General features: G+C 40.9%; 1 protein-coding gene across 1 annotated transcript; it reads left to right on the plus strand.

Annotated features, from left to right (window-relative positions):
• The first annotated feature begins 225 nt into the window (after nucleotides 1–225).
• Nucleotides 226–13221, plus strand: DPPA2 (developmental pluripotency associated 2). Its single transcript, XM_081542894.1, has 7 exons — nucleotides 226–249; nucleotides 3570–3717; nucleotides 5432–5592; nucleotides 5909–5962; nucleotides 6366–6621; nucleotides 9762–9957; nucleotides 12331–13221. The coding sequence occupies exons 1-7, from the start codon at nucleotides 226–228 to the stop codon at nucleotides 12437–12439; spliced, it is 948 nt and encodes a 315-aa protein (XP_081399020.1). The 3' UTR covers nucleotides 12440–13221.
• The last annotated feature ends 8970 nt before the right edge of the window (nucleotides 13222–22191 follow it).

Genomic DNA, 22191 nt, shown 5'->3' on the forward strand with positions numbered 1-22191 from the left:
ACCTAATAGACAAGAGTGTGTATGAACTGATGAAATTATCACACTGACAGATAACAAGGGAGGGGGGAAAGAGGAGAGAGGAATACAGCTCTTCTGGGAAAGAGGAAGTAGGCGACATTTGCTTACAAAAGGAAGGAGAAACTGGACTAGAAACCCTCAGGTTAAGAGGATTAAACTGCAGAGATTGAACACTGTGGCTCTGCCTTTCTCTGAGCACTCCTTGAAATGGCACACTCAAATTACGGGAAGGTAAGTTTGGTTTTAATTTCATTCATTTTCCTACAGATTCACTTTTTAAAGCCTTTCTAGAGCTCACTTCTATTTCCCTCTTGCCAGAAGTCTTAATTTCTGGATGTGAGAAATCTCTGAGGCTCTCCTCTTTAGAAGTGAATTATTTTCTTTCTTGTGGTTGTGGTATACAGCTTGGGTGAAAGTAAAAGGGAGAAATTAAATATTTCTCTTTCTAGTTCTGAGTAAGAGAAGGTACTGGCGACCCACTCCAGTACTCTTGCCTGGAGAATCCCATGGACAGAGGAGCCTGGTGGGCTACTACAGTCCATGGGGTCTCGAAGAGTGGGACACGACTGAGCAGCTTCACTTTCACTTTTCTCTTTCGTGCATTGGAGAAGGAAATGGCAACCCACTCCAGTTGTTCTTGCCTGGAGAATCCCAGGGACGGAGGAGCCTGGTGGGCTGCCGTCTATGGGGTCGCACAGAGTTGGGCACGACTGAAGCAACTTAGCAGCAGCAGTGGCAGTTCTGAGTAAGATACTTTTTTCATAGAAAGACATGTTGTAGCTGGGCAAGATTAAAATGGTAAAGAAATGGCTGGCTGCAGTGAAAAGAGTGAAAAGGGTAATATGCGTAAGGTCAGACAGTGAATTGACATAGTTTCTTTCCTTTAGGGATAAGAAGCAACCCACTCCCAGTGGCCTTGTGACAAAACAGGTTTCCTGACTTTGCTTGGGTAATCTTTAACTAGATGAGAATATAAATTGAGCAGGTTTCATTCACAGGAACCACTTGGAGAAGGGAATCACAACCCACTCCAGTATTCTTGCCTGGAGAATTCCATGGACAGAGGAGCCTGGTGGGCTACAGTCCATGAGGTCGTAGAGTCAGACACGACTGACACACACACACACACACACACACACACACACACAGGGACCACAATGCGGTTGAAGGACAGAATTGGCCAATATTAAGTATAGGATTTATGGGCAAGTCATATAGCTGTTTACCTCTTGACTGGAATGATACTTCTCCCAATAATGCCAATTTGTTTTTTTTAAGCTGACCAGTGAAGTATGTCCCAGAGTACTTTGAAAAAGTGGTGTACAAATGCAAAATCCCTAGTTGCAAGCTGAAGTGTGAAAGCAAGGGGAAGTCTTTGAAAAGATTTAAACAGGGGGAGGGAAGCCTGGTGTGCTGCAGTCCATGGTGTCGAAAAGAGTCAGACATGACTTGATGACTGAACAAACAGAGGGAAAGGAGTGTCAAATGCAGATGCATCTAGCTGTTCAGAAAAGAGTGTATTACAATTGAGTTGGAATGGAGTTTATTTGCCCTTGGATTGAGAGGAAAAGTTAAGAAACTTAAGCATATGTAACTCTATGGCATTGATCCTTTAATTTCTGAGCCTCAGTTACTTCCCTGGTGGCTCAGACAATAAAAAATCTGCCTGCAATGCAGGGGACCCCGGTTCTGGGTGGGAAAGATCCCCTGGAGGAGGGCATGGCAAGAACCCTCTGCAGTATTCTTGCCTGGAGAATTCCCACAGACAGAGTCTACAGGGTCACAAAGAGTAGGATATGACTGAGCAACTAACACTTTCAGTTGCCTAATTTGTAAACTATGAAAACCAGTAAATTACTACAAGTATGTTATAGGATTAAGTGAGAACTATAGAAAGCTCCTAGCACAGTGCATGCGTACTGTACAAAACCCATAAATATCAGTTCCTTTCTACCTATCCACTTTATCTTTCATTCATGAAATTGTTAAAAGAACACTGACTGTCCACTGTGTACCCTGTGATTGCTGTGGAGAGTAAGACAGATACATTTGCTTCCCTCAGGTCGTGGGGCTTAAACAAGGTTGCTATGGCTGAAGCTCGGAAAGCTCAGGGGTCTTAAACTGGAAAGGAAGGCAGGGGCCCCGCTGTTCGAGAATTTACAGGCTGCATGAGGGAATTTTGTCTTTAACAGAAATATTTAATTTTAAAAAATTATTATTTTAATAATTAAATTATTATTTACGTTTTAAAATTGGAGTATAATTGCTTTGCAATGCTGTGTTAGATTCTGCTGTACTATATGCTGAATCAGCTATGAAAAGCGAAAGTGTGAAAGTGTTAGTCACTCAGTTGTGTCCGACTCTTTGTGACCCCACGGATCATAGCCCGCCAGGCTCCTCTGTTCAGGGATTCTCCAGGCAAGAATATCGGAGTGGATGTTTATATATAACCCCTCCGTGTTTGAGACTCCCTCCCAACTAAAGTATTTTAAATAAGTAGGAGAGCAGTCTGTAGAAAGGGGTATAGATGGATTTTGGAAGAACAGAAGATAATTGCTCCTGCCAGTGAGAGTTGATGCTTACTTGAATCACACAGTAGAAGATGAGAAGGCAGAAACACCTTCCACATAGATTTAGGAGATAAAATGAAAATATGTTTTAGCTGATGAAGAGAAAGACTATAAGGGAAATGCTTTCCCCAAACCCAAGATCTCTGCTCTAATTTCTTCTTATTGGTCAGTTCAGTTCAGTTGCTCAGTCATGTTTGACTCTTTGCGACCCCATGGACTGCAGCACGCCAGGCTTCCCTGTCCATTACCAACTGCCGGAGCTTACTCAAACTCATGTCACTGAGTCGGTGTAAATCTGCTTTTGCTCATTTCCTCATTGTTTTTCTTGTCTAATGAAGGGTCTACTAGGGGCTTCTCTGGTGGCTCAGATGGTAAAGAATCTGCCTGCAATTCAGGAGAGGTTCAGTCCCTGGGTTGGGAAGATCCCCTGAAGAAGGAAATGGCAACCTACTCTGGTATTCTGGTCTGGAGGATTCCAAGGACTGTATAGTTCATGGGGTCGAAAGGAGTTGGAAATGCCTGAGCAACTTTCACTTTCACACTTCACAATAAAGCGTCTGCTGCTGCTGCTGCTGCTAAGTCGCTTCAGTCGTGTCGGACTCTGTGCGACCCCATAGACGGCAGCCCACCAGGCTCCCCCGTCCCTGGGATTTTCCAGGCAAGAACACTGGAGTGGGTTGCCATTTCCGTCTCCGATGCATGAAAGTGAAAAGTGAAAGTGAAGTCGCTCAGTCGTCTGCGACTCCTAGCGACCCCATGGACTGCAGCCTACCAGGCTCCTCGGTCCATGGGATTTTCCAGGCAAGAGTACTGGAGTGGGGTGCCATTGCCTTCTCCGAAATCAATATCAAATTCAGGGAATCTTGGTCTTTCTATACAACTGCTGGCTTCTCAGTTTCTTATTCATTAGTTTCACCATGAAGTTAAACATCTTAGCGCACAGCATTAAATGAGGACAGTAATTGACACTTCCTTTTCCAGAATTTCTTTGAAGGGCCATTAGATGAAGAAAATGTGATTCTTACATTGTATCCAGTTAATGAGGAAATTATTGAAGACCAACAAGTGGAACCAGGTGTTTCCTCAACTTCAGAAGTCAAAGAGGAGGCACTGAATACAAATGATCAAGGTATGAAGACCACAGGGTTAGCTCAGTTTGCAGCCCCTCCAACTCTGGGAAGCCCAGAAAAAGTAAGTTCCCCTGACTTTTAGCTATGTGACACCCAGCTTAATTCTCACCTTGATAACCTGTGGTAAGAGATTTCTCAAACTCTCATTCTTCTCATTCACTAAGCACCCTTACTGTCTTAACTTTGAAAAAGACAAAATAGTCATGTGGAGTGCTTTGAATAGAGCATGATCTTATGTGGCAACTAGATGTGAGCTCAAATTCCCAACCCACAAAGCCCAGTCTTTTTTTCACTTTGGTGAATACACTTTTTACATACCTCTTACAAAGACCAAATCATTTTTTTCTGAGTTTTTTTTTGTTGTTATAGATAATTGACGCAGAACACATTGTGTAATTTTAAGGTATATAATGTGATGATTGATGTATGTGTATATTGCAAAATGATGACCAAATAAGATTAAGAACAATAATAAGAAATTAGGAAATGATGACAAAATAAGAACACATTCATCATCTCACACGGAGAAGGCACTGGTGACCCACTCCAGTACTCTTGCTTGGAAAATCCCATGGACGGAGGAGCCTGGTAGGCTGAAGTCCATGGGGTCGCTAAGAGTCAGACACGACTGAGCAGCTTCACTTTCACTTTTCACTTTCATGCATTGGAGACGGAAATGGCAACCCACTCCAGTGTTCTTGCCTGGAGAATCCCAGGGACGGGGGAGCCTGGTGGGCTGCCCTCTGTGGGGTCGCACAGAGTCGGACACGATTGAAGCAACTTAGCAGCAGCAGCAGCAGCAGCATCTCATACAGTTAACTCTCTTCACCATGGTGAGAACATTTTAAGATTTACTCTCTTAATTTTTAAGAATACATTATAGTATTAACTATAGTTACCTTGATATGCATTAGATCCCCAGAACATACTCATCTTATAATTGAAAATTTGTACCCTTTGATCCAGGGAAACTCCCCATTTCCCCTGCCCCCAGTTCCTGGCAACCACCAATATACTCTCTGTGCCTGAATTCAGCTTTTTTAGATTCCACATATAAGATCAGATGGTATTTGGGAGGCTAAATCACTTTGAAAACATCTAGTCCTTTGCTTGGTGTGTAATTACTGATAAAATATCTAGTAGACTCTTTGTATCTGTTCTTGGGGCTTCATATAGAGGCATTTTTAGAATGATTTTATTTGGTGGGGGCAAATAATGAGGGCTTCAAGATAGAGCAGATAGTGACAAGTTAAACCTAAGCAAAGTGATGTGAGAAAGGGCAACTTTTCTTTGTTGAGGAAAATGTGGCAGGTGGACAGAATGGAGGACTGTTGTTGGATGGTGCAGTTTTAATGATTTCTAGAAGGACAGATAGTTTGTGGACCAGCATCTGGACATTTTGGAGAGCAATCCGATGTAATGTTTTATTCAGGAGGTTGGTGATGGCTATAAAAAACAGTTTGCTGAATGTAGTATAAAAATTTTATAATTTCAAAATGTGGATTTGAGTCCTAGGTCTATCATTTTCATGATGGTGTGATCTTGGGCAAGTCCTTGAATTCTTGAATCTATTACCTTATTTGTAAGATGAGGAAAAAATACTGGATACGTATATGTGCAAATTGAGTTGTGGGGAGTGAGAACTTCATAAACTTAAAAAGAATTTTACAAATAGATTAACGTATTGCTATTTTGGTTCCCTTCTTTCCTCAGTTCCTCTTCCTCAAACAAATGAGCCTGAGGAAGTTTGTCCAAGCTCTAGCTTTAGAAGATCAGTTTGTCCCTTGCCGACCACATTGCCTCCGATTAACGATGTGAGTCGGGACACTTTGCGGTACTGGTGCCAACAACTTAAGCTGAGTACCGATGGCCAGGTGGGTGCACTGGTGGGAATCTCTGGTGCTTGGAACAAGTATGGGAACTCTGCTAACTTTTAATTTTTATGAGAAGTGAAGTTGCTAAGTCATGTGCGACTCTGTCATGCCATGGACTGTAGCCTACCAGGTTCCTCCATCTGTGGAATTTTCCAGGCAAGAGTACTGGAGTTGGTTGCCATTTCCTTCTCCAGGGGATTTTCCTGACCTGGGGATCGAACCCATGTCTCCCGCATTGCATGCAGATGCTTTACCCTCTGAGCCACCAGGGAAGCCCTTTAATTTTAATTTTTATTTCCCTCCTTAATTTCCTTAGAAAATAGAAGTTTATCGGAGACTCCAGGAACATGCTTATCCTGAAAAAGATCAGGTGAGTGAGGAATGTGGTGATGTAAGTTCTGTAAATTTTCCCTCTTCTCCACCATTTCTATACCTTGTACCTTGAAGGCAAGGTTTCTCATTGAAGACAATTGGCATCTGGGGCCAATTCGTTTCTTCTTCTCCTGAGGGTTGTCCTATGCATTTTAGGATGTTTAGTAGGCTAAATATCCCTGGATTCTACCCACAATGTATCAGTGACCTCCCTCCCCCTACACACAGTTAGCAAACAAAATTTCTCCCAGCTGAGAATCACTCCTTTGAGGGAACTGACATTCCTAAACCATTTCTACACTGACATACACAGGTCAATGCATGAAGAATGATAAAATCAGCACAAATGTGCTTAGCGCAGTGGCACTTCACTGTATATTCATTGTGAATTTCATTTTCAGTATATTCCTAAATCATCATGGGAGGCCCGAATGCACTCATGTTCAAGGAAACACAGCATGGTGACCAAGAGAGGAAGTGTACAGAAGAGGAAGACGAGTGAGAGTGAGGAAAGGACTAATGTGGTTGAAGTGGTAACTTCAGCTCAGGTAGCCATGCTGGCAGCATGGTCAAGAATTGCTGCAAGGGCTGTTCAACCAAAGGCTGTGACTTCACGTGCCCTTCGTACCTCTGAATCCTTTCTGTCACGAGCCTCAGGTAAGATCAACCTTAAAGAGTGGTTACCATGCCAGAGAAAGAAGGCACCCTTTTTTTAAAAAAATTATTTTATTTTTTGGTTTCACTATATGGCATGTGGGATCTTAGTTCCCCACCCAGGGATTGAACCTGTGCCCCCTGCATTGAACGTGTGCAGTCTTAACCACTGGAGCTCCAGGGAAATCCCAGAAGACACACATTCATTAGTCCAATACTAATAGTAGTTAAAGTGAAAGGGTTAAAATATCTGCAGATGCAATGTTAGCTTCACAGAGGGCTTATCTTTTGATTGAAAGTCAAGTTTTGCCTGAATGGCTCTGAGTCAGGTGACTGAGTTGGGGGCACTTTCTTATCACTAAGCAGAAGGTGGGAAGAAAGCATAATCTGATAATGAGGCCAGCCACTGCCAGAGATCTTCCCCTTTCTCTTGGAGGAACCCAAGGTTTCTCAGTGTAAACCCTAGTATCCTGATTTATAAAATTGAAGATTTCAACTCTTTGACTTCATAGAATGACAGTGAGGCTTATGAGATACAACTTGGCATAATAAAAGTAGGCAATAAATAATTGAAATATTTGGGGCCCCTGTCCTGTTGAGAAATCTTGAGTTAGCATTACTTAGCTTCACCTTTCTTCAGTTTCTGCTCCTCTATTTGGTATTTCTGTTTTCATTTCCAGAATAACCTACCTCAAGTCAGTACAAAGTCACTGTCTTCTGTGGCTTGAATTCTTTTCCTCCCTCTACCCTATTTCCAGAGGTGTTCAGAATCCTCTGTTATTCAGGAATGATTGTGTGGTGATGTGCATTGTTCACCATACAAAGAACCCAGACAAAAAAAAAGAAAAGACTGGGAGCTAAAATTGGCCTGCTGACTGCCCCCCCACCCCCTGGCTGTACTTCCTTCTGTGAGGAGAAATAAGCACCCTTTACTAATTTTCAAAAGCAGTATCCAGCCACAAGGCTGTCTCGGAGACCTGCTTCCCCAACGATGACACCTCTTTTTAATTTTCATTAATGTGCCATTTGAGCGAATGGCACCCCAGACTGACTCACCCTTTTAGTTCCTCTTCATCCAGCAGTTATCAAGCACCTACTGGGATACAGGAGAGTGCCTAGCCACCATGTATATTGTGCCATAGCATCTTTACTCTTTTTAAATTTATTTCTTTAAAATTTATTTTATTGAAGTCATAGTTGATTTACAAAATTATGTTAATTTATACTGTATAGCAAAGTGATTCAGTTATATATACACACACATTCTTTTTCATATTCTTTTCCATTATGACATCACAGGATATTTAATGTAGTTCCTTGTGCTATACAGCAGGACCTTGTTGTTTATCCCTTCTATATATAATAGCTTGCATCTGCTAATCTCAAGCTTGCAATCCATCCTTCCCACACCCCTCCCCTTGGCAACCACAAGTCTTCATTCTCTGTGTCTGAGTCTGTTTCCACTTTGTAGATAAGTTCATTTGTGTCCATATTTTAGATTCCACATGTAAATGATAGCATATGGTATTTGTCTTTCTCTTTCTGACTTACTTAGTGTGATAATCTCCAGGTCCATCCATGTTGCTGCAAATGGCATTGTTTCATTCTTTTTTATGGCTGAGTAATATTCCATTGGGGCTTCCCAGATGGTGCAATGGTAAAGAATACACCTGCCAATGCAGGAGACTTGGGTTTGATCCCTGGGTTGGGAGATCCCCTGAAGGAAATGGCAACCTGGTCCAGTATTGTTGCCTGGGAAGTTCTTGCCTGGTGGGCTACAGTCCATGCGGTTGCAAAGAGTTGGACACAACTGAGTGAGTGAGCACAATATTCCATTGTATGTATGTACCACATCTTTATCCATTTGTTGATGGACATTTAGATTTTTTTCCCCATGTTTTGGCTATTGTAAATAGTGCTGCTATGAACACTGGGGTGCATGTATGTTTTTGAATTATAGTTTTGTCTGAATATATGCCCAGGATATGGATTGCTGGATTATATGCAAATTTTTACTTTTATGATGTCATGTCTTACATTTAAATCTTTAAGCCATTTTGAGTTAGTCTTTGTATGTGGCATAAGGATGTATTCTAACTTGATTGATTTACATGCAGCTGTAACTTTCCCAACATCATTTGCTGAAGAGACTGTCTCTTCTCCATTGTACACTCTTGCCTCCTTTGTCAAAGATTAGTTGAGCCAAGTGTGTAGGTTCATTTCTGAGCTCTTTCTGAGCTCTCTGTTCTGTTCCATTGGCCCAAATGTCTGTTTTTGTGCCAATACCATGCTGTTTTCATTAATGTACTTTGTAGTGTTATCTGAAGTCTGAGGGGGTTATGCTCCTACTTTGCTCTTTTTCCTCAGGATTGTTTGGTAATTCAGGCTCTTTTGGTTCCATATCAATTTTAGGATTACTTGTTCTAGTTTTGTGAAAGATCTCATGGGTAATTTGATAGGGATCACATTAAATCTGTAGATTGCTTTGGGTGGTATAGCCATTTAAACAATACTAGTTCTACTATCCAAGAGCATGGTAATCTCTACTCTTGTTTTATATAGTGTGGGGAGATTTTACAGCTACTTAAGCCTACATTGATTGATCCTTTCTCTAAATTTCAGACACTGGATATCTACTCCCAGTAGATAGGATTTCCTCTGTTATCTCTCAAATATCCCATCTCCCCAATTAGATTGTTTCTTAGACTTTTAAACAAGATCTTTCTGGCTGTTTTCCATGGTTGAGGTAGTACAATGTAGTGGTTAAGCAAATGGACCGTGAGTCTAGAATACATATATCCTTGTTTTGGTTCTGGGAAAATTATGTTCTTTTTACCTCACCTGTAAATTAAACATATACTAATAATGTTCCTAAGAATAAATATATTAATACATGTAAATCACTTAGCAAAATCCTAGACACAAAGCAAGGTTTCCCAAAAGTTGATTGTTATTGTCCCTTGTGCTATGTAGTTTGTGAATCAGATTATGGTATCTTTTGGTCTACATTTTTTATGCTTCTTATTCAGTTGATTCATCAACAGAATATAAGAGCTAAATTAAGAGAGACTCACTGAGGGGTTGAACTGGGGTGCTGTTATCTGATCTTAGCAGTTTATATTTGCTTGTTTTTCCCTGTCTAGGTGTCCGGTGGTGTGTGGTCCATGGCAGACCGCTCTTGGCAGACACAGAAGGTTGGGTTCGCCTGCAGTTCCAAGCAGGTCAGACCTGGGTGCCTGACACCCCCAGGAGGATGACCTCTCTCTTCATGTTACCTGCCTGCACTTTCGCACCCCCAGACCTAGAAGATAACCTGTTATGCCCTGAATGTGCTAAGAGGTACCCCTTAAGTATATTTTTAAGTATGGCACACAGAACAGTAGATGGTTAGATGGGTTTCTGAGTAATTTGGTGGGAGAAGGCAGAGGGGAAGCATGCTGCTTCATTAATTTGCCATATAGATCAGAATCCATATGCCATATATCCAGAAAGCCATGTAGAATTCACCTACAATGCAGGAGACCCTGGTTTGAATCCTGGGTTGGGAAGATCCACTAGAAAAGGGATAGGCTACCCACTCCAGTATTCTGGCCTGGAGAATTCCATGGACTGTGTAGTCCATGGGGTCACAAAGAGTTGTACATGACTGAGCAACTTTCACTTTCAGGGAAATAGGAAGCAAAAATAATTTAGTGGTAGATTAGAACTCAGATAAATATGGCTTCTTCTTAGCAGCCTTAACAAAGTATCTGACAAGTTGGACCTTAACTGTCTCACTTTTAGAGAGATCTATTCCTTTTGTTGTTATTGTTTTGTGGTTGTGCTGGATCTTCTTTGCTGCACGTGGGCTTTCTCTAGTTGCATCGAGCAGGGACGACCCTTCGCTGGAGTGCATGGGCTGCTTGTTGTGGTGGCTTCTCTTGTTGTGGGACAGGCTCTAGGCACAGACTTCAGTAGTTGTGATGCATGGGCTTAGCTGCTTCTTCATATGTGGAATCTTCGCAGACCAGGGATTGAAATCTTGTCACCTGCATTGGCAGTTGGATTCTTATCCACTCTACCACCATGGAAGTCCAAGAGATCTGTTTTAAGAAAGAAAAAATTAGAATTCTTACCATATGTCAGATACTTAGCTGGGGATACAAAAATTAATAAGACAAAACCCATTTAGCATGCCGGGATGAAAATGACTAAGATGCTATGAAAATATATGGGTAATACTTATATTGGAGTGACTTAGGGAAATTTTAGAAGGGATTACATGTACTGAGGAAGAGCTCACCAGTTAGAAATTAACAATTTGGGCATTTTGGTGGTGAAAACAGCCCATACCAATACCTGAAAGTGGAATAATATGACCTACTTACGGACTGCAAATAGGCCAATAAATTGAAGCTTATTGATGAGTAAGTCTATAAAGGGGAGGGGCAGACTACTGATTTTATATCTATAGTAAAGGTCTCTTATATTATCCTGCAGGTCATAGTCTCTCAGTCACTTTTGGGACATAAGACTTCTTTGAGAAAATGATGATAGTGACATACCCTCCATCCAAGAAAATACACATTAGGAATACACACAAGCAGTGCTTTAGGTTTTACATAGACACATAATTCCCAATGGTCATCCATGAGTACAAAATCCAGCTTATGGTGATAGAATTGGCTGGAGGTGATGCAAGATTGGTGTGAAGGAAAATTATAGTATTTTTTTTTTTTGGATGGTAGGCTGAAACCTTGCAACAGAGACTAGATTGGAAGGTAAGAGATTATTGTAATAATTCTGGAAAGATGTAATTTATGATCTTGACAAAGAATTTAAAGAAAAATGTAAGAGTTGCAGGAGTGTAGAGAACAGGATGCCATCTTGTTAGAGGATAGGTATTAATAGAAGTTCAGTTCGATGGCCAAAAATTATATATGGTACATGCTTGACATGTGTCCAGTGTTCAGAAAGTATGGGTTACAGAGAAACATCTTTGGGAATTAGAAGAATCTTAAAGAGAATCAGCTTACTGATGGCAAGTGAGCAGTGAAGACTGAAAAAGTGTAGCTAGAGGTTGGGTGATAATTGAGAAAGCCAAGGGTAGAGAGTTTCAGAAGGAAATGGTTGGCAGTAAGTCAGCCATGTAAGATTATGATTAATGCAGTGCTGTTGCGAATGTCAATTTGGGACAGTACTGGTGGTCTTTTTGAGAGTAGGTTGAGAGGGTTAGGTAGTAGTTGGAGTAGAGCATGTGAAGAACTGGGAACAGGTCATATTGATGATCTCTACTACTTGAACTGAGCAAGCGGAGATAGCAGTTGAGGCAGTAATATCAAGGGAGCTTGTTTGTGTCTTTCTCTCCTTCCTTCCTTCCTTTTTCTTTTTTGTTTTTTAAGGGAATACCAAGAGCTTTGTGAACAGGGTGAGCATTTAGAAAGAAGGTGTGAGGAGGAAAGGGAGGGTATAAAGATAAAGGTGGTAGAACCAATTATAGTATACAGAATAGGAGCCCTGATATTAAGTGGACAATCTTTCTTTTGTTTACCACATAAAATCTTTTTAATTTTTTTAATCTTTTTAATTTAGAAATCCTTTAGGTGGTAGGGCAAACTATTCAGACTCCAGAAGTGTATTCCTTATTTTATTGATCATTTTCAAGGATTTGGTGTGGGATAATCTATCTTATTCTAAACATTTTTCAAAATTCTTTTCTGATTTGCCTTATAGAAATAAGAAGATTATGAAAAGGTTAATCACAATGAGGAGGAGGAAGAAACCTGGTTTGGATACATCAACATCATTGCTTTTGAATGGGCCACATCTTAAAACAGAATAAGTGATTACCAGAGGGGAAGGAATGGGAGGTGGGGAAATGGGTGAAGGGGGTAATTTTATGGTAATCATGGTAACTAGATTTTTGTAGTATCAAATATTAAATTACTATTTTGGGACCTCATGGACTTCAGTCTGCCAGGCTTTTCTGTCCATGGAATTTTCCAGGCAAGAATACTGGTGGAGGACTTGCCATTTTCTTCTCCAGAGGAAACCTCCTGACCCAGGGATCAAACCTGCATCTCCTGCATTGGAAGGAGGATTCTTTACCACTGTGCCATCTGGGAAGCCCTGTACATCTGTAATGTAATGTTTTATATGGTTTTACCTCAATTTTTAAAAAGTTAGAATTCACCACTGAAGTCATCTGGTCTTGGACTTTTGCTTGATAAGTTTTTGATTACTGATTCAATCTCCTTACTAGTAATCAGGGGGAAAAGGATAAATGGTGGAGAGCCCACAGTTAAAGTGATTCACATTCCAATGATTGCTATACCCTGTTCTCACCATCCTCAGTGTGATCTGATGCCTTAAGTACAGATGGGAATGTCTGTATTCTGTACTTAAGGTTTACCTGAAAGTGACTGTTACTAGCTATGTATTGATAAAATGTAATTTGGTTTTGTTTTAGTTAATACATTTTTTTTTTTAGCAGTTTTTGACTTAATGCTGAATACTCCATTGTCTGGATGTACCATAATATATCCATTCATATGTTGAAAGCCACCTTGGTTACTTCTAAGTTTTGGCAATTATGAATAAAGCTGCTACAAGCATTTGTGTGCAGGTTTTTGTGTGAACACACTGTTTTCAACTCATTTGGGTAAATATCAAGGAGTGTTGTTTCTGAATCTTATAAATGTATGTTTAGTTTTGGAGAAGGAAACGGCAACCCACTCCAGTATTCTTACCTGGAGAATTCTGGGGACGGCGGAGCCTGATGGGCTGCCATCTATGGGGTCGCACAGAGTTGGACACGACTGAAGCGACTTAGCAGCAGTTTTGTAAGAAACTGCCAAACTGTCTTCCAAAGTGGCTCTCCTGTTTTGTATTCCCACCAGCAATGAATGAGACTTCCTTCTGCTCCACATCCTCACTAGCGTTTGGGGTTGTTTGTTAGTGCTCTGGATCTTGGCCATTCTTAAAGGTGTGCAGTAGTAACATTTTAATTTGCAATTCCCTAGTGATATGTGGGAGAAGGCAATGGCACCCCACTCCAGTACTCTTGCCTGGAAAATCCCATGGACCGAGGAGCCTCGTAGGCTGCAGTCCATGGGGTCGCTAAGAGTCAGACACAACTAAGCGACTTCACTGTCACTTTTTATTTTCACGCATTGGAGAAGGAAATGGCAACCCACTCCAGTGTTCTTGCCTGGAGAATCCAGGGACGGAGGAGCCTGGTGGGCTGCCGTCTCTGGGGTCGCACAGAATCGGACACGACTGAAGCGATGCAGCAGCAGCAGCAGAAGTGATATATGATTCAGGCATCTTTTCAGGTATTTCATTAGATAAATTAGGAATAAGAAAATAAAAGATTTTTAGCTTCTTTTATTTCTTCTTTAGAAATCTTCCTTTCTTTGGAGCTGAGTTTCTGACTTATATCACATTTTTTCTAAAGCTTTTTTAAAAAAAGAATCCAGCTCTATTAAGCTGGACATTAATTTGCAAGAGGTTTGTAAAACAATAACTCTTCTGGCTAAATTTCTTTTAGAGAAATATATTATATTTTGTAAAGATATTTAAGTAACAGGTTTATTGTTAATGAACAGATATTTTAGAAAAATTTCTCTGTTTTAATGTCTCATCAAATCCCTTATGATTATACAATGGAAGTGAGAAATAGATTTAAGGGACTAGATCTGATAGACAGAGTGCCTGATGAACTATGCACAGAGGTTCATGACATTGTACAGGAGACAGGAATCAAGACCATCCCCATGGAAAAGAAATACAAAAAAGCAAAATGGCTGTCTGAGGAGGCCATACAAATAGCTGTGAAAAGAAGAGAAGTGAAAAGCAAAGGAGAAAAGGAAAGATATTGCCATCCGACTGCAGAGTTTCAAAGAATAGCAAGGAGAGATAAGAAAGCCTTCCTCAGCGATCAACGCAAAGAAATAGAGGAAAACAACAGAATGGGAAAGACTAGAGATCTCTTCAAGAAAATTAGAGATACCAAGGGAACATTTCATGCAAAGATGCACTCGATAAACAACAGAAATGGTATGGACCTAACAGAAACAGAAGATATTAAGAAGAGGTGGCAAGAATACACAGAAGAACTGTACAAAAAAGATCTTCACAACCCAGATAATCACGATGGTGTGATCACTCACCTAGAGCCAGACATCCTGGAATATGAAGTCAAGTGGGCCTGAGTCTAGCTTTAAGAACAAAGCTAGTGGAGGTGATGGAATTCCAGTTGAACTATTTCAAATCCTGAAAGAGGATGCTGTGAAAGCGCTGCACTCAATATGCCAGCAAATTTGGAAAACTCAGCAGTGGCCACGGGACTGGAAAAGGTCAGTTTTCATTCCAATCCCAAAGAAAGGTAATGCCAAATAGTGCTCAAACCAGTGCACAATTGCACTCATCTCACATGCTAGTAAAGTAATGCTCAAAATTCTCCAAGCCAGGCTTCAGCAATACGTGAACTGTGAACTTCAGATGTTCAAGCTGGTTTTAGATAAGGCAGAGGAACCAGAGACCAAATTGCCAACATTCACTGGATCATCGAAAGAGCAAGACATTTCCAGAAACACATCTAGTTCTGCTTTATTGACTATGCCAAAGCCTTTGTGTGGATCACAAAAAACTGTGGAAAATTCTGAAAGAGATGGGAATACCAGACCATCTGACCTGTCTCTTGAGAAACCTGTATGCAGGTCAGGAAGCAACAGTTAGAACTGGACATGGAACAACAGACTGTTTCCAAATAGGAAAAGGAGTACATCAAGGCTGTGTATTGTCACCCTGCTTATTTAACTTATATGCAGAGTACATCATGAGAAACGCTGGGCTGGAAGAAGCACTGGCTGAAATCAAGATTGCTGGGAGAAATATCAATAACCTCAGATATGCAGATGACACCACCCTTACGGCAGAAAGTGAAGAGGAACTAAAAAGCTTCTTGATGAAAGTGAAAGAGGAGAGTGAAAAAGTTGGCTTAAAACTCAACATTCAGAAAACTAAGATCATGGCATCTGGTCCCTTCACTTCATGGGAAATAGATGGGGAAACAGTGGAAACAGTGTCAGACTTGATTTTTTTGGGCTCCAAAATCACTGTTGATGGTGATTGCAGCCATGAAATTAAAAGATGCTTACTCCTTGGAAGGAAGGTTATCACCAATCTAGACAGCATATTAAAAAGCAGAGACATTACTTTGCCAACAAAGGTCCGTCTAGTCAAGGCTATGGTTTTTCCAGTAGTCATGTATGGATGTGAGAGTTGGACTGTAAAGAAAGCTGAGTGCCAAAGAATTGATGCTTTTGAACTGTGGTGTTGGAGAAGACTCTTGAGAGTCCCTTGGACTGCAAGGAGATCCAACCAGTCCATCCTAAAGGGGATCAGTCCTGGGTGTTCATTGGAAGGACTGATGTTGAAGCTGAAACTTCAATACTTTGGCCACCTCATGCGAAGAGTTGACTCATTGGAAAAGACCCTAATGCTGGGAAGAATTGGGGCAGGAGGAGAAGGGGACGACAGAGGATGACATGGTTGGATGTCATCACCGACTCAATGGACATGAGTTTGGGTAAACTCCGGGAGTTGATGATGGACAGGGAGGCCTGGCGTGCTGCAATTCATGGGATCGCAAAGAGTCAAACATAACTAAGCGACTGAACTGAACTCAATTGAATGTCTCATCTGGCAACTATTGATAGACAGACAAGCAAAATCTCAATTATTCTCAATTTTTAAGCTTGCAAAGGTGCTACAAGACCAAATTGGTGAGAATCATTGAGCTAGTTCAACCCTCTCTTCTTGTTTCCTCAATTTTTAGAGGCTTGGAGTGAGAAGGGGCCCAGGGAGATTGTGGCTCTGGTCCTGCCATTCTTATTTGGTGTAAATGTTTGAAAACAGTTGTGTCTGGAACACCTCCTTACCAGTGTACTCCATGTCTCTTTTCATTGGATCCTTATCTGGCTTTAAACATCTATGAGCTTTTTTAAAAAAGGCCTGTCTCTATACATGTACCTCCCTCCACATTACAACTGCTAGGTCCTTGTACCAGACACTGTTCACACTCACATTTTTACTTTCTCATCTTCCACTCACTCATTCAATATATACTTATCTCAAGCCAAGTATGTACCGTATATAGTTCTAGATGCTGATAACTCAGCAATGAGTTAAACAAAATCCTTGGTCTTCTAAATCTTACAGTCTAGTGATTATATAGACATCCAGAAAATATTTCCCAGAACTTACAAATGGGCAGAAAAGGATTACTCAGTGTCTTTCATTGCAGTGCTGGGGTATGCATGTGTGCGAGCTCAGTCATGTCCTACTCTTTGCGATCCCATGGATTGTAGCCTGCCAGGCTCCTCTGTCCATGGGATTTTCCAGGCAAGAATACTCAAGTGGTTTGCCATTTCCTTCTTCACCTGGGGTATATCTTTGACCTTATGTTGAATAAGCTATCTTAGAACTTTGTAGGAGTAGAGGCCAACTTGGCAGAAAACTGATAGAAATGCAAATAATTCTTGTCTGAGAGCAACCTAAATAATTCCTATCCCTAGTAATACAAATGGATTTTGTTAGTAGAGATGGAGTTATTTCCATCTTGTAGTAGAAATAGCTCCTGACATTACAGTTTATTGCTTAATAGGATATTTGTGTTTTTGCAACTATTAGCAAACTTACTTCAGCTTCCCTTTGGCTTATAATCTAAATCTCTGATACAAATTCTCATTTGAACAAGTCTTACCTGCCATGGTACTGGTTCCCTCATTATTTAAGATAATACTGGATGAATAGTTTATTATGATGAGTAAAATCTTTGTCATGTGTTCATTTTATACTTTTTTGAGACATTTGTTTTCACCTTTTGAAAATTACTTAGACGATAAGAAAAGAAAATACCTATCAGGTGGTAAGAAGAAAAAGAATAAAAGTAGGGTAAGATCACAGCTCTTAACTGGTGGCATAGCAGGTACTGTTTTATTTATAGATAGGGTCAGTAAGTCAACAAGTCCTGCACTTCTCTCTCTTAACTGTATGTGGAATCCATCGTCTTCTTTCCATCTTCACTGCCACCGCAGTAATCCAGACCACTGTCTTTTCTCATCTGACCTCCCCACTTTACTCCTACCTACTTCAATTAACGGCTATCAGATGATCATTTTTACAAACAATTATCTGATCATGTTCCTCTTTTCCACTGGCTCCCTATGCGGAGTCGTTTTGTGAGGTCTAAACCTTACATAATTCAAGAGTCCCTCTGAGAAAAAGAATGCAAAACTTACATAACCAAGCTTGGAAGTAGTGCAAATGACAGGTTCTAAAACTTCACCTTCATTAGCTTCACTATAAATCTGCCTCTGCCTCCAAGTCTAGCCCTCTTTTTTTCTACCTCAAGACTTTTCTCTGTCAATTTCTGCCCAGAAGGCTCTTTCCATTCCTCTTTGCTAGATAACTCTTTCAGTACTCAGCTCCCGATCCTCTCTGAAACCCCAACTGGATTAGTGACATTTAAAGAGTCTCTCCCAAGCTCCAACCATCCCCTCAGAGCTCCCTTTCTGTGAGAAGTTGCTCTTTCAGTTCAGTTCAGTCGCTCAGTAGTGTCTGACTCTTTGTGACCCCATGAATCGCAGCACGCCAGGCCTCCCTGTCCATCACCAACTCCCGGAGTCTACCCAAACCCATGTCCATCGAGTCGGTGATGCCATCCAGCTAACTTATCCTCTGTCTTCCCCTTCTCCTCCTGCCCCCAATCCTTCCCAGCATTAGGGTCTTTTCCACAGAGTCAACGCTTCACATCAGGTGGCCAAAGTATTGGAGTTTCAGCTTCAACATCCATTCAGTTTCAGCTTCAGTCCTTCCAATGAACACCAAGGACTGATCTCCCACAGTCGTAGATATAATGGAACCTGGAATGTTAGGTCCATGAATCACGGCAAATTGGAAGTGGTCAGACAGGAGATGGCAAGAGTGAACGTCGACATTCTAGGAATCAGCGAACTAAGATGGACTGGCATGGGTGAATTTAACTCAGATGACCATTGTATCTACTACTGTGGGCAGGAATCCCTTAGAAGAAATGGAGTAGCCATCATAGTCAACAAAAGAGTCCGAAATGCAGTACTTGGATGCAATCTCAAAAATGACAGGATGATCTCTGTTAATTTCCAAGACAAACCATTCAATATCACGGTAATCCAACTTGCTCTTTTGGCACCTGCAAAAGATCCCTGGCTGGGCAGGGTTTGCTCCTGAAATGTATCAGTGGGCGGGGCCCCAGGAGAGAGGGAGCCGGCGTCTGCTATCTGGTCTAGAGGCGTGAGCCACCTTTCCCGGAACTGCGTTTCTCCGATTGCGGCTCCAGTCGGAATTAACCCAGCGGCACACGCAGACTAGGCGGCAAAGGTACTCGGGTTGTGCGGCAGCTTGTGGACTTCGCTATGGGGAAACACCGACATCAGAAATGGGTAAGGTCCAGTAATGGCAACCTCTTGCACACCACCCTTCAGAAAACTTTTTTCAGCCTTTCTGCTCTTTCCACACCCTCCTCTGAAAATTTTCTAGCAATTCTTTGGAGACAGATCTACTGGTGACCAAGTCCCTCAGTTTTTGTCTGAGAAAGTATTTATCCTTCACTTTTGAGGGATAATTTTGCCAAACACAAAATTATATATATATATATATTTTTTTTTTCTTGAGGTACTTTAACTATCACTTCACTCTTTTTCTTACTTGCATATTTCCTGAAGAGAAGTCATGTTGTTGTCCAGTTGGTGTCGTGTCCCGCTCTTTGTGACTCCATGGACCGAAGCCTGCCAGGCTTCCCTGCCCTTTACTATGTCCAGGAGTTTGCTCAAATTCATGTCCATTGAATCTGTGATGCTATCTAACCATCTCATACTCTGCTGTCCTCTTCTCCTTTTGCCTTCAACCTTCCTCAGCATCAGGGTTTTTTCCAATGAGTTGGCTCCTCAAATTAGGTGGCCAAAGAAAGTGTTGGGGCGTCAGTTTCTGCATCAGTTCTTCCAATGAATAGTCAGAGTTGATTTCCTTTAGGATTGACTGGTTTGATCTCCTTGCAGCGCAAGGGACTCTCAAGAGTTTTTTCCAGCATCACAATTTGAAAGCATCAATTATGCGTTCAGCCCAACCTTCTTTATAGTCCAACTCTCGCATCCATACATGACTACTGGAAAAACCATAGCTTTGTCTATACAGACCTTTGTTCGCAAAGGGATGTCTTTGCCTTTGTTTTTCCAGTAGTCATTTACCGGGCAAGCCCCTTTGCCAGGACAAGGCTGTGATACATTAAGGGGAGAGAAGTCGTAGATTTCCCCTTTCTTCTCCAGACCTTCATTATGAAACTGTATATGAAACAGTGAACAGTATATTCCTAATTATCTCCCTTTCCATCCCTGATAGCTCAGTTGGTAAAGAATCTGCCTGCAATGCAGGAGAGCCCGGTTCAATTCCTGGGCTGGGAAGATCCGCTGGAGAAGGGATAGGCTATCCACTCCAGTATCCTTGGGCTTCCCCTGTGGCTCAGCTGGTAATGAATCTGCCTGCAATCCGGGGAACCTGGGTTCGATCCCTGGGTTTGGAAGATCCCCTGGGGAAGGGAAAGGCTACCCACTGCAGTATTCTGGCCTGGAAAATATAGTGCATGGGGTCGCAAAGAGTTGGACACGACTGAGTGACTTTCACTTCACTTCATTATGAAAACATTAAAATATATAGAATTGAAAAAACAATATGGTGAATAACTGTATTCCCTCCACCTAAATTTAGTGTGCCAATATTTTTCTACATTTGGTATGTATTATTTTAGCATATACAAATTTTTACTAAATTATTTAAAATTTGTAGAAATCATGATATTTTACCAAAAAAGTCTGCATGTAATTCTTAAGAGAAAGATAATCATTATATGAGCTTAATACCATTAGCATCCTGATGAAAATAACACACATCCATAATATCTAGTAACCAGAGTATTTCATTTTTACATTTGTTCAAAATGTTACTAAGCAAAATCCAGTCAATGTTTACACATTATATTGTTATTAAATCTTTTTCAGAATCAATTTCCCCATTATTTTCATTATATTCTTTTTTTTTTTTTTCCCCTCACTATGTGACTTGCAGAATCTTTGTTCCCCTACCAGGGATTGAACTGCGCCCTGAGCAGTGAAAGTGTGGGGTCCCAACCACTGTATTGCCAGGAAATTCCCAATTACAGTGTTTTTTGAAGAGTCTAGTCAGTTGTTTTGCAGAAGGTCCTACTTTTTTTTTAAAGTATAGTTGATGTATAATATTACAGGTACATAGCAAAGTGGTTCATTTATAGGTATACATATTTGCTGTTGTTGTTTAGTTGCTAAGTCATGTCCAACCATGTCCAACTCTTTTGTGACCCCAGGGACTATAGCCTACCAGGCTCCTCTGTCCATGGGATTTCCCAGGCAATAATACTAAAGTGGGTTGCCATTTCCTTCTTCAGGGAATCTTCCCGACCCAGGGATTGAACCCAGGTCTCCTGCTTGGGAGGTGGGTTCTATCTGTTTTATATATATAGTGTGTATTTATTAATCCAAAACTCTCAATTTATTCCTCCTCCCTCTTCCTCTTTGGTAACCTTAAATTTGTTTTCTACTTCTATGATTCTATTTCTGTTTTGTAAATAAGTTCATTTGTGTCATTTTTTTTTTTTTTAGATTCTACATATGAGTGATATAATATTTGCCTTTGTGTGATATACTTCATTTAGTATGATAATCTCTAGATTCATCTATGTTTCTGCAAATGGCATTATTTCATTATTTTTTATTGCTGAGTAATATTCCATTGATGTGTATTCCAATGCACATACCCCACATTTTTTTTATCCATTCATCTGTTGATGGACATTTGGATTGCTTCCACATCTTGGCTATTGTAAATAGTGCTACTATGAACATTGGGGTGTATGTATTTTTTTTCAACTAGTTTTTGTCTTTTCCGGGTATATGCCCAGGAGTGTGCCCAGAGTATGCCAACTCTGTTCTTAGTTTTCTAAGCAACCTGCATACTGTTCTCCATGGTGATTGTACCAGTTTACATTTCTACCAACAATGTAAAAGGATTCCTTTTCTCCACGTTGTCTCCAGCATTTATTATTTGTAGACTTTTTTTCCCACTGGGCTGCTGGCCTTGCAAGGTCTTAGTTCTCTGACTAGGAATCAAACTTGCTGAGTTCTAACTACTGGACCACTGGGGAATTCCCTGTATATAGACTTTGATGATGGACATTCTGACCACTGTGAGGTGTTACCTCATTGTAGTTTTGATTGATATTTCTCTAATAATTAGTGATGTTGAACATCTTTTCATGTGCCTTTGGCCATCTATATGTCTTCTTTGGAGAAGTATCAATATAATATACCCATTAATAGAATGAAGGAAGAAGAAAACACATCTCAACTGATGCAGAAAAAAATATTTAACAAAATCTAGGAAGATACCCTGGAGGAGGGCATGGCAACCCATGCCAGTATTCTTGCCTAGAGAATTCCATGGACAGAGAAACCTGGCTGG

Source organism: Giraffa tippelskirchi, chromosome 2, assembly GCF_054371585.1.
Source record: "Giraffa tippelskirchi isolate mGirTip1 chromosome 2, T2T-mGirTip1v1.2.pri, whole genome shotgun sequence".
In the NCBI taxonomy this organism is placed as follows: domain Eukaryota; kingdom Metazoa; phylum Chordata; class Mammalia; order Artiodactyla; family Giraffidae; genus Giraffa; species Giraffa tippelskirchi.